The sequence below is a fragment of the Gobio gobio genome (assembly GCF_949357685.1).
Source record: "Gobio gobio genome assembly, chromosome: 10".
Classification (NCBI taxonomy): domain Eukaryota; kingdom Metazoa; phylum Chordata; class Actinopteri; order Cypriniformes; family Gobionidae; genus Gobio; species Gobio gobio.
This window is the reverse complement of record NC_137116.1, coordinates 22,796,315-22,815,772: the sequence shown is the minus strand read 5'-3', so window position 1 is coordinate 22,815,772 and position 19,458 is coordinate 22,796,315. Positions and strand designations below refer to the sequence as shown.

General features: G+C 37.5%; 2 protein-coding genes across 14 annotated transcripts in view; both read left to right on the top strand.

Moving 5' to 3' along the window:
- The window catches only part of adam9a (ADAM metallopeptidase domain 9a), a 127,393-nt gene extending 123,791 nt beyond the window's left edge, over window positions 1-3,602 (top strand). For 3 of the 5 annotated variants that reach the window (XM_079827908.1, XM_079827910.1, XM_079827907.1), the window contains exons 22-23: window positions 1,370-1,440; window positions 2,018-3,602. In XM_079827908.1, coding sequence (XP_079684034.1) covers window positions 1,370-1,440; window positions 2,018-2,078 — 132 coding nt within the window. In that variant the 3' untranslated portion in view covers window positions 2,079-3,602. The remainder of the gene's footprint in view (window positions 1-1,369; window positions 1,441-2,017) is intronic. The other 2 variants (XM_079827911.1, XM_079827909.1) reach the window with 1 other exon arrangement.
- Window positions 3,603-7,142: 3,540 nt separating this feature from the next.
- ogdha (oxoglutarate dehydrogenase a) overlaps window positions 7,143-19,458 on the top strand; it is a 135,443-nt gene continuing 123,127 nt past the window's right edge. For 4 of the 9 annotated variants that reach the window (XM_079827901.1, XM_079827899.1, XM_079827897.1 and 1 more), the window contains exons 1-2: window positions 7,143-7,258; window positions 8,962-9,367. In XM_079827901.1, the coding sequence (XP_079684027.1) occupies window positions 9,143-9,367 (225 nt within the window). In that variant the 5' untranslated portion in view covers window positions 7,143-7,258; window positions 8,962-9,142. Of the gene's footprint in view, window positions 7,259-7,767; window positions 7,905-8,961; window positions 9,368-19,458 lie in introns of all 9 variants that reach the window. The other 5 variants (XM_079827902.1, XM_079827900.1, XM_079827898.1 and 2 more) reach the window with 3 other exon arrangements.

Below are 19,458 nucleotides of genomic sequence, written 5' to 3'. Positions count from 1 at the left end.
AGGATAAGGCTTAAGTCTGTGTTGATGCTTTCCCACTCCTTGCTGTTATACTTCGGCCATTTCACCAATGGCTTACGTCCTTGCATGTTTTCTTTTTTGTGGTGGGCTGGTTGTTGTCTTGGACTGGTGGTTCTGCCTGAAGCTTCCTCCTTATTCCCTGGGGTGCTGATTCTCTGCGGACTGTGGGTTTCTTCCTGCCGCTGAGTCTCATCCGTCTGATTTAACCTTCTTCTTGACAGAATCCGGTCAATGCGGGGCCCTGGGTTGGTGGTTTTCAGGCATTTCTTCCGTCCTTGATGTACCTTTAGACCATGGGTCGATGTTACTTTCGCCCATCCACACACGCAAGTCTGAAGAACATGTCCATCTGCTAGTTTCTCAAGAGTTTTGCTACTTCCTTCATTCGATGTCATGTCCATTCCAAGGGTCATTACCGGGAGGTCAATCTGTGAGTCTTCTTGCGCCCCTGCTCTCGCAGACTCTAGGGGTATTCTTCTTTTTGAACTTTTCGTAGCCAGATAAGGTGACTCTTGTGCCCTAATAGGGTGACAGAGCCTGCTGCTATGGGTAGCTAGCCCATAACAGCCCCGTTGGGGTTTATATATATATATATATATATATATATATATATATATATATATATATATATATATATATATATATATATATATATATATATATATATATATATATATATATATATATATATATATATATATATATATATATAGTAGTGAATAGTACAATAATATACTAGTATAAGTAGTATAATAATATAATAGAGGAGTTACAGTCTCTTGGAAGTGCAAAGACCAGTCCACACAACAGTCTCTTCAGCCTTCCTTGAGGTTTGTGTTGTCCTGGGTCACTCGCCAAAGAAAAAAATCTCAGTTGGCGAGTTAGTTTAAGCCTTGTCAATTTAAATAACTACGCGCAAGAAGACGTGAAAGGGAACTCAATTTGTAAATACTGAATTGAGCTCTCTTTCACATTTTGCGCTTGAACGGACAAATTCACTCAAAATTATGACAAAAAATGTCTGCTTCAGCGAGTATCCTAGTAAACTTTTGTTACTTTAATAAGGATTAATCTGATTAATTTATACAATGAAGACTATCCTGTGTTACTTTACATTTTGTTATTTTATTTAATGTGTCTGTCTGAAAACTACTGTTACTTTTCTTTAATAATGTTTTCAATTTATATTTTTTATGCTGTTTTATGTGATTTTAGGTGTTTATCTATTTTGTCACTGAACTCAGACTTAACTCTGTTCTTATCTTTAGTTCAGTTGATTTATTTTATTATATAAGTTACCCATCATGCATATGTTTGTGCACTTGTTACAGGAGTTTCTGTCTCTTTGCAGGTGGTTCGGACTAATAAATCAGCCTCTGTGCCATCTTACGCCACCAGACCACCACCACCACCATTTGCACGGTAATAATATACAATACCTTCAAAAGTGTGGGTCAATATTTTTTTTAATTAAAAATTTATTTTTATTTATTCAGTAAGGATGCATTAAATTGACAGAAAATATTTATATTTAAAATAAATGCAGTTCTTTTGAATTTTCTATTCATCAATGAATCCTGAAAAAATATCAGTTTCCCCAAAAATATTAAGCAGCACTGTTTTCAACAATATTTTTTTTCTTGAGCAGCAAATCAGCATACGAGTAATGCCTGCTAAAAATTCATCTTTGCCATCACAGAAATAAATGACTTTGTAAAATGAATTAAAATAGAAAATAGTTATTTTACCTTGGTGAGCATAAGAGACTTCTTTTAAAAACAAAAAATCTTACTGACCCCAAACTTTTGAATGGAAATGTAATGCGTTCAAACCATAGACAGCTGTCTTTTAAAGCAGCATTCAATATGGATCCTCATAAGTGGCTGATCTGTTATGTTGTACATAGGCAGCTACATTTTGAAAGCATAATATGTTCATAAATCCAGTTTTTAGAGAGCTTATTTCTGACCCTCACCTACCCTCTGTCCACTCTCCACAGACCACCTGCTCCTACCCAACAACTAATGCCTCAAAGACCAGCGCCTGCACCTCCAGTATAACACACAACACACAGACTGACAGTTGTATTTCTGTCTGGGATGGGCAGGCCAAGTGTGAAATGTGCAGTGGGAGCAATCAGGTGGTCACACCGTCTCCCCCACTTATTCTCCCCTGTCCCTCTGTAAACAGCTGTCAACTGTCAATCAAACAGAGAGACGGTCACTGTTGCGAAAGGAGCCTATACTCGGAATACATCACAGAGTACATAATGGGAGCGACAGAACTCTTTAGCCAATTAAACGCTTTCCACCTTTCAGGTGACAAAAGATGCCTCTGGCAACAGACCGATCTCCTTAAACGCTGCGATTCTTATGTGCTATATAGGACCACTGCGACTTATTGCACTTCAGTAATATTCACTGTTTATAGAAATGTACAGAGACCCTTTGATCATAGGCTGGCATTCAATCATTGTTCCACAAAATGTGTTATAATATTTAAAGGACAGTAAGGGCCAATGCGATAATTTAATTTACAAGGCATCCCTGTCAATTTACAAGGTTATCAAGTCATTAATAGTATCTAAATGGCCCGCGTAACTGCAAATCATTCTCTTTGCACTGTGACGCATAATATTCATAATATAAATAATTTAGGTTTTGCAATACTGGAGTGCAAGACAAGAAACAAAATACATTAAGTAATTTTGTTCTTTTTATCATTTGAAATTGTTGCTACCAACACAGTGATTTAAAACTGCTATTTTACCATTTTATATAGTTTTATTTGCATACGTTTATTTATATGTAACTTTTATAGAAAATATATTTTTTACTTTATTTGCCAAGTGAAATTCTGTCCCCAATGAGGCAAAAATCAGGTAAACATGAATGCTTGTTTTTGAAAATGGCTAATTTCTGACACTTCATGATTGACTTTTTTTGTCTTTTATTTTAATTTTTTTGTGGTTAACAGGACTTTTTTTTTTACAAACAACAATAACAATGAAAACAAAGTCAACGCTTTTCTCCTATCATTTTTAAGGGCTACATGACTTTATGCACGATATCATACACTATGCGATAAATATAACATTTCTTCATTTATGAAACTGATAACAAAGAACGAAAAGACCATTTGTCTGCATGTTTCATAGACTTCTTTCTTTGTGATGACTGATTCCACTCTGGTTCAAGTATGTGTATAAAGTCATGCACCCTCAAACAAACAAACACAAACAACTGTAACATTTCTGTTGTAGACCACATCAGACAGTATCCTCACATTTGGACATTTCCATCATAGCAAAATCAGTAAGTGCCATACAGTACATGATAAGTGTTATTTTACATGTGTATGATTAATGATGGACACAACAACCTGCACCCCACACACAGCATTTCCATTTGTGTGTACATGATAACACGACAGGTGTAGCAGCTGTGTATTTTTAATGTTTTATGGATTAAAGATGGACTCAGTTGATTTTGGACTACCTGCAGTGTGATGCTGATGATGGTTTTTGCATATGAAAATAAAAAACTGGTATGTTTTTAATGATGATGTGAGGTGCATTTTACAGCATTCTTTTCAGTGAATCAGTGTCATGACCAACTCTGCCTTGTTAAATGAAATGTATGGTATACACCAATTGCTATTGGTCATAAAGAATTGTAGGTGTGAATGCTAATGGTACCATTCAGAAAACACTACTTATTTTCAGTGTTATTTTAGTATTTGTATATAGTATTTGGTAATATTTTGAATTAGCTTTTACTATTTTAACTATTCATTTTAAATTTAGTTTAAGTGTTAATAATTTTGTTGTGAATTTCTCATTTGTATCAAGTTTTATTTTTATTTTGTCATTTTCTAAAAAATCTACTTATTTCAGTGATGTGCCTAGGCAACATTTCAGATTTTTGTCCTTTTTAAAAAAAAATATTTTATTTGACTTTATTTCAATTAAACTGTTCATTTTGTTGGTTTATGAAAACACAAGGAGCTCCAAAGGACAGACGTGTGCAGCAAAACTGCATTTCTCACAATTCTCGCACAAGAATCCTTTGCTCATACATTATGAATAGGTCAAAATGTTTCCTGTCCATATGGAATTTGAAATTGGCCATTTTACTCTGACCACAACCACTTGAACACATCGTTGTAAGTAGGAACTTACCAGAAGCACTTGAAAAAAGACCTAAGACCCAGGGGAAAAAATGTATGGTAACACTTTACAATAAGGTTTCATCAGTTAACATTAGTTAATGTATTAACCAACATTAACTAACCATGAGCAATATCTTTGTTACAGTATTTGTTAACGTTAGTTAATACAAATACAGCTGTTCATTGTTTGTTCATGTTAGTTCACAGTGCATTAACTAATGTTAAGATTTTGATAAAGTAGTACATGTTGGAATTAACATTAACAAAGATAAATAACACTTTACAGTAAAGTTGATTAGTTAAATACATTAGTTAGCATGAACTAATAATCATATGCTCTTATAAAGAATTTGTTAATCTTTGTTAATTTCAACATTTACTAATACTTTATTAAAATCTTGTTAACATTAGTTAATGCACTATGAGCAAACAATGAACAGCTGTATTTTTATTAACAAATACAGTAACAAATGTATTGCTGGTTTGTTCATGTTGTTAATATACATTAAATAATGTTTAATTAATTAACCTTATTGTAAAGTGTTACCAAATTATCTATACACTGGGTCTAATTTCCATATTAATGTGTAATAAGAAGTGCAATAATGGGAGTAATAGTTGGCAGCATTTTCATAACATCTAATATTTTATAGGAATATTGATATGTAATTTCTTTCCCTATTCACTTGTGTCTCCTAAAATGTCTGATAAACATGATCCTGGTGCCCTCTACTGTGGATATGTATGAATTCAATGCCCTATTTCTTAACAAAAAGTTATATTTTGATTAGAAACCCCATACAATTTTCCTGAGATGTTGATTTATAACAAACAATTTGAAAAGTAGTCAAATTTAAATAATTACAAAATATTATCATATTTCCATATGAGTGCTAAAATTTGATCAGGCATTTTTAAAGACCAAGGAGATGTTGTTGTCCTGGTGAAACCTCAAAACAAATGGTATCTCTGAAAAGCCTGTGCTCTTTACAGGACATCTAGACTGTCGAGATCTAGATCTAAAACTGACTTACACCGATCAGGCATAACATTATGACAGGTGAAGAGAATAACACTGATTATCTCTTCATCACAGCACCTGTTAGTGGGGATATATTAGGCAGCAAGTGAACATTTTGTCCTAAATGTTCAAGTTAAAGTGTTAGAAGCAGAAAAAAATGGGTAAGCTTAAGGATTTGAGCGAGTTTGACAACGGCCAAATTGTGATGGCTAGACGACTGGGTCAGAGCATCTCCAAAACTGCAGCTGTTGTGGGGTTTTCCCGGTCTCCAGTGGTCAGTATCTATCAAAAGTGGTCCAAGGAAAGAACAGTGGTGAACCGGCAACAGGGTCATGGGAAACCAACACTCAAAAAAATAGCTTGTCTGAACATGATTCAATCATGGACAGTGGTTCCACGTGATTGAAGCAAGCAAAACCTAAAAGAATTAACCATGTACAACTAACTACAATCAATAGTGTTCATTTAACTTGAATGAATGGCTTTAATTTAACTTCAATAAATGGTTTTCATTCAATTAGAATTTTTCAAATAACCCTACAACTAATGCTTATGGTTTAGTCCTGTGATTTAAATAACTACAAACTAAATATAACATTTCTTTACACGTGATGTTCAATGTTGGCAGTACAGAAGTGATACGTCTACTGGTTCCAACCAGAACACTTTCATAGTGGTTGCTTTATTAAAGCAATTTTAATTCTTGTTAGCAGGTCCTCAACTCAAGCACACACTTCACCATAAAACACCTGATATAATGGTGTTAAATCGAGATGAATTGCTTAAATAAAGTGAACAGCATCATCCAATTTTTTTTTTTTTTTTGAGTGAAGTGCTCATTGATGCACGTGGGGAGCAAAGGCTGCCCCGTGTGGTCCGATCAAACAGATGTCGCTCAAATTGCTCAAGAAGTTAATGCTGGTTCTGATAGAAAGTTGTCAGAAAACACAGTGCATCACAGTTTGTTGCGTATGTGGCTGCATAGCCGTAGACCAGTCAGGGTGCCCATGCTGACCCCTGTCCACCGCTGAAAGCTCCAACAGTGGGCACGTGAGCATCAGAACTGGACCACGGAGCAATGGAAGAAGGTGGCCTGGTCTGAAGAATCACGTTTTTTACATCACGTGGATGGCCGGGTGCGTGTGCGTTGCTTACCTGGGGAACACATGGCACCAGGATGCACTATGGGAAGAAGGCAAGCCGGTGGAAGCAGTGTGATGCTTTGGGCAATGTTCTGCTGGGAAACCTTGGGTCCTGCCATCCATATAGATGTTACTTTGACACATAGGCCTACCACCTCCCTAAGCATTGTTGCAGACCATGTACACCCTTTCATGGAAATGGTATTCCCTGGAGGCCGTGGCTTCTTTCAGCAGGATAATGTGCCCAGCCACAAAGCAAAAATGGTTCAGGAATGGTTTGAGGAGCACGAGTTTGAGATGTTGACTTGGCCTCCAAATTCCCCAGATCTCAATCCATTCGAGCATCTGTGGGATGTGCTGAACAAACAAGTCCGATCCATGGAGTCCCCACCTCGCAACTTAAAGGATCTGCTGCTAACATCTTGGTGCCAGATACCACAGCACACTTTCAGGGGTCTAGTCTAGTGGAGTCCATGCCTCAACAGGTCAGGGGCAGGGCTGTTTTGGCAGCAAAAGGGGGACCAACACAATATTAGGAAGGTGGTCATAATGTTATGCCTGATCGGTATATATGGTGTCAGATAAATTCACTAAAATGTAATGTCCTCTTACGTGGACAGTGGCACCCAGGAGGTTAATAGTTCAATCGTATTATTAAAAGTTTTACCGGATGTCATGTGATGTGTTATAAAGATTTGCAGAATCGTTTTTAATAGGTTATTTGAAAAGAACGGTTTGAAAGAACCGCGCGAAAAACGTAGACGTGACGTCGGAAGCGGCTCACGTTCCTCATGACGGAGGTGTACTGTTGCGTCGACTGTCATTCTTGTGAGCTGCGTAGGGGTCAGTGGAGTGAGGCCGTTACTAACTCCGGTGCACGACCAGTTTACAACGGCTGTCAGCACAAGTAAGTTTTTCTTGTTTAATAGGAACAAACTTCCATCCGCCGTTAAATGGGAGACTGGATGACAACGTCGGAAAATGCCGCATTGAGAGGCGCGTTCCTCATTTAATTCATTATTAGCATGGCTACTTGCGCTTGTTTGGTGTGGCACAAAGTTAACAGATATTTGAGGACATAAGTAGGTATTTATGCAGAAGGATAACGTTACTTAACTATCAATTTACCAAACTACGTGCCTGAACCAACCTTAATTAGCTCATTATTGCTAGGTCGAGGTTTTGTGGTTCACAACGAAAATACGTAGGTTCTGTGTCTTTATTCGTTAAACAAATACGTTTAACAAAGAAGAAAGAAAACAAGAAACACGCAACCTAGTAATAAAAAGTTGTAATTGCATGATTGAACTCCAAGTATCGGCCTCCGAGTTGATGGTTAGCATGGGCTGCTAATATTTTCATAAGACCTATGTTTAGTGAAAGGACATAATGATTGACACTCCGTGTCTCCAATAGGCTTCTACTAGGCATGGGTGGTGGGCGGAGTTAGGAATCTCCAGCCAATGGCGCTCTGAAACGCTTCGGTAGGCGGGCGGGGTTGAGTGACTCATCCGCGAAGGGGAGTGGAATGTGGACGCAAGGTCAAAACATAGGTGTGTGGAGGGAGAAGGGGTCCACGTTTATTTCAACCACATGGTCATATTAGTTTCATTTTAGCGGAAAGGACATCTATGTCAATTATTATTTTTTTAGTATAGGTAAGTTGATTACAGTAGCAACGGGTCTGATTTATTACTTATGTAGGAAGACAATGCTTTGTCAAAATGTGAAGAAAGAACTCTTAACAAAGTTGCATATTGTGTTTAAAAACATTAATTTAAAGTGGAAATCACTGTACTAAATAATGCTAAAACCTGACTGACTGTTTCATTTCCACTTTAATGATGCCAGAAATACTTGTCGAGATATAAAATGTATTTTTTTGTGAGGTTCAAAGGTTTGCAGTTTAACATTAATTAAATGTTATTTTACACATTTACACAATTTGTAGTATGTTATATGAGTGATTTAAAATCACTCAGTTCTTTGTGTGCATTAGTAAAAGTGTACATTTCTATTTGCAACAATAGAGGTTCAGTATTACATAAGCATCAACATTTTCTTTAACCTCATTACATAATTCTTATGCGAGTTATGCTCTTGTTGACCTGGAAAGCAGCAGTTGGGCGAAAAATAAATTCAAACCTCAAATTTTTGACAATTTCATTACACAATCACTTTGTGTAAAAACACTAAGTTCTTAGTTTACAAGGCAATGAAGGCATCATGTTCACAAAAATAAGGTTCTTTTGCAGCTCTTTATCAGGAGCTTCACTAGCACTTTGACCTTTGTATGAGCTCTAGAGGTGACTATTGTTTCATGTGAAGTAGTAAACTGCAAAAACCGATATGAAAGATTACATTCTGAGCTGTATGAAGATGTGTTGTCTTGATGATAATTGCAGCTTACTGTTGTACTTCTATTTTATTAGATTATAACTGTTTGTTTTGCTTTTGCACTAAAAATCGCATTAAAACCTCCATGTCATACCCAGGGCAGGAACTTCCTAACAGCATACTACTATCCATAAAATCTATTTGTCTTTAAATTGCTGAGATAAACTGCACATTTTAATGCACCTCTGATTGACTTTTCTATTTTTCTTCCAGAGTGCAAAACGCAAGTAGGAGTAAAAGGTCAAGGGCTTTTGGAACGTGTCCATTCTTCCCCAAGAAATTGAAACACATTTTCCGTTTTGGGCTAAAGGAGGTGACACTTCTCTTTTCTGTTGCGGCACTGGGGACATCCAGGAACTTGTGAGTGTGGGTGGTGTTCGTTCAATAGACTGCGATGCACCGCTTAAGGACTTGTGCGGCACGGCTCCGGCCAATCACAGCCTCACAGACTGCTAAAAATCTATCACAGCAGAGGCCAGCAGCCACCCCTAGGACGTTTCAGCCATTCAGGTGCTACACGGCACCGGTGGCCGCAGAGCCGTTTCTGAATGGAACAAGCTCTAACTATGTTGAGGAGATGTACTATGCATGGTTGGAGAATCCCAAGAGTGTGCACAAGGTAAGAGGCAGAGGACATGCAGTTGGATGATTGGGAAGAAAGAATGAAGAGTCCATTCTCAAACTAAAGTTTTGGGTCTTGGGTCTTTGCATATAAAATGCCAAAAAGTATCCCAATTCAAGTGTGTCTACAGATCCTGGGTAGCAACTTGTGTCTAAGATCACATTACTGGGATCCCTGGTTGTATTTTTAGAGCAGTCATGCGAGTGTGCCAGTTCCAGGACATACTGACTGCGTCTAATTCATTATGGGCATTTAGTTGTTTTCACCCTCTGCACTTCTAATGAGGTTTTAAGTAATAAACCTCAAGTTATAATGTAAGTACTTTATACTGGATGTCCCCAGTAAACCCTATAATCATTTAAATAACCACCTTTAGTTCAAGAGTGAGTAGAAGGTCCAGAGTATCTTGGGTTAATGTTTTGCTCACTGTCCCATGTATGGATATTTCCCTATGTATGGATATATCCCTTAGGCAATTACAAAAACACTGCCGTCAAAAGATTTTGATCGGTAAGATTTTTTGTTTTTAGAAAAAGTGTCTTATGCTCACCAAGGCTGCATTTATTTGATAAAAAATACAAAAAAACAGTAATATTGTGAAATATTATTAAAATGTAAAATAACTTTTCTATTTTAATACATTTTAAAATGTAATTTATTTCTGTGATGCAAAGCTGAATTTTCAGCATTACTACTCCAGTGTTCAGTGTCACATGATCCTTCAGAAATCATTCTAATATCATGATTTGCTAATATCATGATAATATCTGAAGGTACGTGTGACACTGAAGACTGGAGTAGGGATGCTGAAAATTCAGCTTTGCATCAAAGAAATAAATGATATTTTAAAAGATATTCAAATGTCGTTTTGTGATGGTCTCAGGTAAGCTTCGTTATGTGCCAGTCATTTTATTTTCAATTTACGCCCCTAACTGGGATGATGACAAATTCTTCGTTACATTTTTTTTTTAAGCCTTCCAAATGTGGACGATCACCATATAATTATTGGGGGGGATTTCAACTTGGTCCAGGATGTTTCACTTGATAGGTCTTCTTCTAGGATGCACGATATATCTGCAACATATCGTTATCGGCCGATAAATTATTATTTTTGATGGTCCGATTAAGAAAATTTGACCGATATAGTCAAGCCGATAGATAATGTATTATTTCCTTCAGCTGAGACCGACGCGCTGTCCACCATGATGGGTTTTGAATTGCTCTAAATATGATTGGAATCACTTCGAAAAGGAAAATACAGTTATGTGCAACATGTGCAGCGCAAGTCTAACATATAATCTACATAAAATGATAATGAGAATACGGCTGTAAAAGGTTGTTTCAGCGCGTTTGTTGAGGGAAGAGCGCGCCCACGGAGTTACACCTTCATGACAAGCACAGTCAAGTTCGCTTGTGCAGCCTTTTGTGCCATTGTAAGTTGTAATATTATATTTATTATTCTGTGTATATAATCTCATATAGGATGCGTTTGGGTTAATTAACGATGCAGTAAAGCACTTGTACCGGTCTTTAGCTTCAGCGCTCGCATTTCAAACAGAAATGCACAGCATTAATAACTACTGGGACTGTCCTATACATAACACTGTAATGAGAATATTTTTGTTATAAAACGTAGTGAATTCTCTGGGTTCAGTTGTTGTGTTTCAGCGCGCTGTTGTGGGAAGCGTCCACAACGCATTCTGACCAGCACAGTCAAGTTTGCTTGTGCATTCACGTCATTTTAAGCATATGTAAGTCGTAATATTAAGTTTTTGTAGTATAATCATCTGATTAATGTCATATAGGATGCGTTTCGTTAAGTCAATAGCCCGCAGTGCTTCATTGTACCCGGTGATCATCTTCAGTTTCAACGCGCGCTCTCAAACAGGGGAAGAGCATCCACAGGAGTTATAGGCCTTCACCTATGCGTGATTTTGTGCTAATATAAGTTGTAATATTATATTTATTTTGTATAAATATCTGATTGTTCTCATATATGATGCGTTTAGTTGTTAATTAACCTTCTAAGCGCTTCAGTTTACGGTTGTTCGTTCATTCTCTCCAGCTTCAGCGTGCTCTTAAACAGCAACGTTATTTAATAGACTACACTAATATTAAAGATGTTTACTATTACTGTAATATTAAACATATTTTTTTCAAAAACACAAAGCGTTATTTTTAATAACTAGCACTTTTATTGTTCTCGTATCATTTCCATCAACAATACGGTTTGATTAAAACCATTTCCTTATGCTATTCAGTCCTTCCAGAAAAATGCGTCTTTTTTTTGTGATTGTTGCGGGCAAAAATCCTTGATTATGCGGCACGTTTTCTTAAAAAATGCGATGAAAAATGCGGGATATTTATGCAATTTTATGCAATAAAATTGCGAGAACTTGCAAAAACTGCGGTATGATGAGAAAGAGAAAAAAAGCACTACATCACAGAAAGTGCTGGAATATTTAAGTTCTCATCTTGTTTTATTGAAGACCTTAATAATGGCTCAAATTTACAAAACATTTAGTCAATCAAGTTCTGTAGCTTTACAAAAGGAATATGCTACAACTTCTGAAAAAATTAATAAATAACTTCCTGTTTTACAGATGTCGCTATACAAAACAGACATTTGAGTGCTTCCAATGCACAAAGTGCAATCTCCTAAAGGGTTAGTTCACCTAAAAATGAAAATTCTGTCATTAATGACTTCCCTTTATGTTGTTGGACACAAATTAAGATATTTTAGTTGAATTCCGATGGCTCAGAAAGGCCTCCATTGGCACAATGTACACTCTCAAGACCCATAAAAGGTAGCCTACTAAAGACGTCATTACAAAGTCCATCTCACTACAGTGGTTCTACAATAACTTTATGAAGCGACGATAATAGTTATTGTGTGCAAAAAAACCTAAATAACGACTTATATAGTGATGACTGCTCCTCATCACTCCTATAGCCAACTAACTGTATATAAAAAAAAATGGTAACACTTTACAATAAGGTTTAATTTTTGTTAGCATTAGTTAACCAACAATTAATTAACAATACTTCAACAGGATTTATTCATTTTAGTGCAGGTTAATCTCAACATTTTCAGATCCAAAGTTGTGTCTGTTAATATTAGGTAATGCACTGTGAATGGACTGTTAATAAACACAAACATTTTATTACTAACATTAACAAAGGTTATTGTTCTCTGTTTGTTTGTGTTAGTTAATGTATTAACAAATGCGATCTTATTTGTAAAATATTACCAAAAATTCTATTGCCTAAAAAAATAAAAAATAATATACCTAAATAATGAAAACAAGTTATTGAACAGCATTGCTTAGGCTGCATAATAAAGAATCAGAATGCAAGTGCCGTGCAAGAAATAGCCTCCGCACGGACAATAGCCAGTCCCTCCAGAAAAACGCGATTATACGATCGCGTGATTTAACGCATAATCAGCCAAAGTCCGCATATTCATGCGGGGTATTTTTCAAATACGCCGCACTTTCGTCGCATGAATTGCCTATTTCCGCGTGCAAAATATGCGGGGCTATCATGATTTCATAATCCCCGCATTTTCGTTGCAAAAAAAGTCATATATATTAGCAGAAAGTTGAAAAATTTTCGTTTACTTCACACAAGAGCCGCCATTTCCGCCTATTGCCATGGGAACGTTTTGAAGTGACGTGATTACCTGACGCGAACGTCATCGAAAAGCTTCAAACCCCGTGGAGAAACCATAGATACCGGTGAAACCATGATGAAGCACAAACTCCCATTGGCCAACAAAAATAACAGCAAAAGAGCAAAGCAGTTTCCCTGTGTGCTGACTGATTTCAAAACACAGCATCATGAAGCTTTGAAGCGTTATGAATCAATGAGTCGATTCAGCAGTTTGAAGCGTTATGAATCAAAGAGTCAATTCAGCGGTTTGAAGCGTTATGAATCAATGAGTGAATTCAGCGGTTTGAAGCGTTATGAATCAATGAGTCGATTCAGCGGGTTGGATCGCCAAAGTCACGTATTTCAGCAGTTTGACACGCGATCCGAATCATGAATCGACTCGATGATTCATAGCATCATGATGCTGTGTTTTGAAATCAGTCAGCACACAGGGAAACTGCTTTGCTCTTTTGCTGTTATTTTTGTTGGCCAATGGGAGTTTGTGCTTCATCATGGTTTCACCGGTATCTATGGTTTCTCCACGGGGTTTGAAGCTTTTCGATGACGTTCGCGTCAGGTAATCACGTCACTTCAAAACGTTCCCATGGCAATAGGCGGAAATGGCGGCTCTTGTGTGAAGTAAACGAAAATTTTTCAACTTTCTGCTAATATATATGACTTTTTTTGCAACGAAAATGCGGGGATTATGAAATCATGATAGCCCCGCATATTTTGCACGCGGAAATAGGCAATTCATGCGACGAAAGTGCGGCGTATTTGAAAAATACCCCGCATGAATATGCGGACTTTGGCTGATTATGCGTTAAATCACGCGATCGTATAATCGCGTTTTTCTGGAGGGACTGGCTATTGTCCGTGCGGAGGCTATTTCTTGCACGGCACTTGCATTCTGATTCTTTATTATGCAGCCTAAGCAATGCTGTTCAATAACTTGTTTTCATTATTTAGGTATATTATTTTTTATTTTTTTAGGCAATAGAATTTTTGGTAATATTTTACAAATAAGATCGCATTTGTTAATACATTAACTAACACAAACAAACAGAGAACAATAACCTTTGTTAATGTTAGTAATAAAATGTTTGTGTTTATTAACAGTCCATTCACAGTGCATTACCTAATATTAACAGACACAACTTTGGATCTGAAAATGTTGAGATTAACCTGCACTAAAATGAATAAATCCTGTTGAAGTATTGTTAATTAATTGTTGGTTAACTAATGCTAACAAAAATTAAACCTTATTGTAAAGTGTTACCATTTTTTTTTATATACAGTTAGTTGGCTATAGGAGTGTACAATTAATTTGAAAATATACTACTGTACTGTATAGGTTTGATTTATGTTGAAGTGTTTGGGAATTGGCTTTTAATGGTGAGCCTTTTGTTTTTGTAATCAGGCTCTCAAAGTTTATTAAAATTTGTATTTAGATTTATCGACCAATATATCGGTTATCGGCTTTCAAATATAAAGAATTATCGTATCGGCCAAAATGTTCATATCGGTGCATCCCTATCTTCTTCTTAAAAATCTGTCTTATCTAAATCAGCCAAAGTAATATCAGAATTTGCCTCTCAATTGGGACTCTCTGATCCCTGGAGATTCAAGCATCCTCAAGATAAAGTTTTCTCGTACTTTTCACATGTACATCACACATTCTCAAGAATTGATTTCTTCCTCCTGGACAACAAATTGTTAAGTTGTGTTGATGCATGTACATATCACACAGTAGTAATTTTGGACCATGCCCCTGTGTCTATTGATGTGGTTTTATCACTTGGTAGACCTGCACCTCCTACTTGGAGATTTGACTCCTCTAGATTATCAGACAATACATTTAAAGATTTTGTTGCCCTGCAGATTAATTTTATATTTTTAATTTAATCAGACTCCAGATATCAGTAGTCTCACTCTTTGGGAGGCCTTCAAGGCATTTATTCGAGGGCAGGTTATTTCTTATGTTTGTCATTAAAGAAAGACCGAAACATCTATTCTAGACTGTCTACGATTGCAGATGATCTGTGCAAATTAGATTCATTGTATGCCTCTTCACCCTCTCCTTCTCTTTATACTAGACGGTGTTCGCTGATTTTAATCCCATACTCTATTTGTAGCGATGTCGTGATGCGGTTTGACTTGATATGATGTTTAGCTTTGATGTTTTTAAATAGTAAACGTATTCACGTTCAATTGCAAGAGAGTATAGCCTAAAAAAAGAACCCTGCTCACACACACACACACACACACACACACACACACACACACACAGGCACACACCCTTGTCTCTCTCACGCGCCAGTCAGACTAATTGCGGCAATGTATCACATATGCTTAAACTTTTATGTAGCCACGCAACAATAATTTCAGCATGCGTTCACTGTATACACCGGGACGTGATGTTGTGACGCAATTTTTCGAACGGATGCAGCGTTCTATTGAAAATGAATGTATGTATTTGTGCCGTACCAAACTGCAATGAAGCAACTGGTCTGACTGGGGCGTTACTCTTCCTCACGCACACATAGACGTAATTGTTTTTATACCGTACATAGGCCTACTGTACATTCTATCCCCCTTCACTGCCCCTGCCCCTAAACCTACCCATCACAGGAGACATTCTGCATTTTTACATTTTCAAAAAAACATCATTTAGTATGTTTATGAATCCATTTACATTGTGTAGGTGATCTCAGGTTTTACTATCCTTGTGGGGACATTTGGTCCCCACAATGTAATATAAACAAACACACACGCACACACACACGGTTACCATAGCAAATAGACTCACCCCAGAAATGATATATTATTTGTTAGTAGCCTAATGGTAAATGCTGCAGTGCAGGTGTAGAAATCTACATAAAACAGATATTTATTTTGATGTACAACATGAAACCTGTTGTGCATATTAATAAATTAAATTGCTTTCCTCTTTGTTTTGGTTTAAAAATAACCACACACATTTTTTAATCCGATTAATCGATCGATTAAGTGCTATATTAATCGATTACAAAAAGAATCGATAGCTGCAGCCCTAGCCTGCACCAGACTGACGTTGGCTGGACAGGATTTAGCGCAAGTTTTCAAAATCGTGATTAGGGGTGCTCCGATCGATCGGCAACCGATCTCGATCGGTCGATAATCGCTTTGGGATGATTGATCGGCGGTCTCCAAAAAGGCCGATCTCATGAACCGATCGCATGCTGACGACACATAAACCCGCACCTGCCGTGAGAGCTAGGGCATGATATGCAGCGACACCGTCTCATTCTCTTTCCAGCGCGGGTGAAATCATTATAATGCTGAAGGTGAGGTACAATTCATATTTCTATATTAAATAACTTACGCAGTCATTTGAAAACTTTCTGTGGGACGCAAGTTGACAAACAGCGTGCGCGTGAATCACCGCGTGCGCGCGCTCTCTCTCCCTTTGAAAATGCTCAAATGGCTTCACATCAGCGCATTGCATCTGCACTAAAATCGAGCTGCACAGTTGACACAGGATTTGCCACTTTGCACAATCGAGGCAGTGTCGCATCGTCACTAAAGTTTATCATTTGCATTTATTTTTAAGTCTTGCCAGTGTTCAAACTGCACTCGCGCGCGCACGGTCTGGAGAGACACACACACACACACACAGGCCATCTCACAAAAAGGTTGCGAGTACAAATTGCGCTGAAATGGTCAGATACACACAAATTTATGTACTAAATGACCGTCGTGACTCGCGAGTGAACGTTTGTGTAACTGTAACCGTATCAGTGTTCGCTCTTAAAGTGACAGCTGTCGAATAAACTGCTGCTGTCTCTGAGTTTCTCTTTGTCTTGTGTTTGATGAACCTTTATGACACTCACTGCTCTTGAATGACTAACTTTTGCAACCTTAAGTGTAAGGATTAATCTAATTTAATTTATTCAGGGAAGACCAATATTAATTAGGGGCCAAGCACCGAAGGTGCGAAGGCACCTATTGAAACCGTTCCCGTTCTTATTATTAGGGGCCAAGCACCGAAGGTGCGAAGGCACCTATTGAAACCGTTCCCGTTCCTATTATTATTAGGGGCCAAGCACCGAAGGTGCGAAGGCACCTATTGAAACCGTTCCCGTTCTTATTATTATTATTCATCTTCTTCTTCTTCTTCCGCCACGAAGTCTATGGCAGCCCATAGAACCGTATGGTAAAAAGTTGTGAAATTTGGCACACTAATAGAGGACAGTCTGAAATGTCACCATAGCAAATTTTGAGTCTCTAACTCAATCCCTCTAGCGCCACCATCAGTCCAAATTTAGACTCATGTTTATGCTAATAACTTTTGAACCATAAGGGCTAGAAACGAAATTCTTTTTTCCTCTGATTCCTTGGCTCAAGACAATTCGATTGCACCCTATGACGTCATTTTCCGTCATAATAATTTTCCCGCCATTTTTAATTAACCGAAAAACCTACTTTTGCGAACTCGTCCTAGACGGTTCATCCGATTTGCACGAAAATTGAACCAGATCATCTTCAGACCATGCTGACAAAAAATCTTGCAAATCAAGTTGATTCATCAAATTATTTGCGATAAACGCGCAAACAAATTTTACGTAGCGGTTGCAAAAGCACTCTTAAGGCAATATCTCAGCAACGCTTTATCGTATTTAAACCAAACTTGGTACATGTCATCACAAGCATGACTTGAGGCAACATGCAGTGTTTCGGCGCAGCGCCACCTACTGGTCCGGAGATACAAAAAATGGCTGTTTTTGCTTATAACTTTTGAACCGTTTGTCCAAAAATCATAAAAGTGGTCTCGTTACATTCAGGACGGCATGCCGAGTCGTCTGATATTCAATTTTACCATATCAGCCATTTTGGCTGTCGGCCATTTTGAATTATGTGCTAAAATGCTATATTTTACAAATGCATTAGTGTATTGTTACTAAACTCGGTATGTGACTTCCACTCCATGCCCTGAAGGTACTCAAAAAGTTTTGGGGCAGTGCCACCTTGTGGTCAAAAGTAATAACAAACTTGACAAAAATGCTGATAACTTTTGATTTAATTAGCTTAGTATAATGAAACTGGTCATAATACATTCATTGGCTCATGCCGATTCAATTGCACCCTATGACGTCATTTTCGGTCATGACAATTTCCCCGCCATATTTAATTTTCCAAAAAACCTACTTTTGCGAACTCGTCCTAGACGGTTCGTCCGATTTGCACGAAAATTGAACCATATCATCTTCAGACCATGCTGACAAAAAATCTTGCAAATCAAGTTGATTTGTCAAATCGTTTTTGATAAACGCGCACACAAATTTTGCGTAGCGGTTGCAAAAACACTCATAAGCCTATATCTCCACAACGCTTTATCATATTCAAACCAATCTTGGTATATGTCATCACAAGCATGACCTGAGGCAACATGCAGCGTTTCGGCGCAGCGCCACCTACTGGTCCGGAGATACAAAAAATTGCTATTTTTGCTTATAACGTTTGAACTGTTTGTCCAAAAATCATGTCTTCCGCACCATGCTTTGAAGGTACTCAAAACGTTTTGGGGCAGTGCCACCTTGTGGTCAGAGGTTATAACAAAATTTACAAACATGCTAATAACTTTTGATTAAATTAGCCTAGTTTAATGAAACTGGTCATAATACAGTCATTGGCTCATGCCGAGAACAGAGATACTAATTTTTCCATATTTGGTCAAACATCCTGTCCTCAATGTTCTTATTTGATCAAAACCTACTTTTTCAAACTCATCCTAGACCGTTTGTCCAATTTCCACCAAAATCGAATCGTATCATCTTCAGACTGTGTCAACAAAAAGTTAGGAATTTTGCATCAATAGATGAAACCGTTTTTGTAAACCGCAGCGACGAAGTTGAGCCATTATGCCAAAATGACTCTTGAGGCTGTATCTCTGCAATGCTTTGACATATTGGCATCAAACTTTGCATGTGTCATTGTTCGCTTATTCTGACCACACCACATCAATTTCGTATCTGTGCCACCTATTGGTCAAAAGTGATAAACCATTAACTTATATTATCAGTGACTCAATATATGATATTTCAGCCATTTTGCCTAATCTTCTTAAACTGTATAATTGTTAATTGTTGCAGTTGGTCTGACACTCTCAGACTACAATGCATTTTTCAGCCTTTTGCCTAAAATCATATTAAAATGTGATTAATTGCTCATTGCTGCAGTTGATCTGACACTGCCAGCCATTTTGGCATGTCTTGTCTTCTTCTTTGCGCTTGGCCCCGGTATTGCTGCTTGCAGCTATATTTATTAGGGGCCAAGCACCGAAGGTGCGAAGGCACCTATTGAAACCGTTCCCGTTCTTATTATTATTATTAGGGGCCAAGCACCGAAGGTGCGAAGGCACCTATTGAAACCGTTCCCGTTCCTATTATTATTATTAT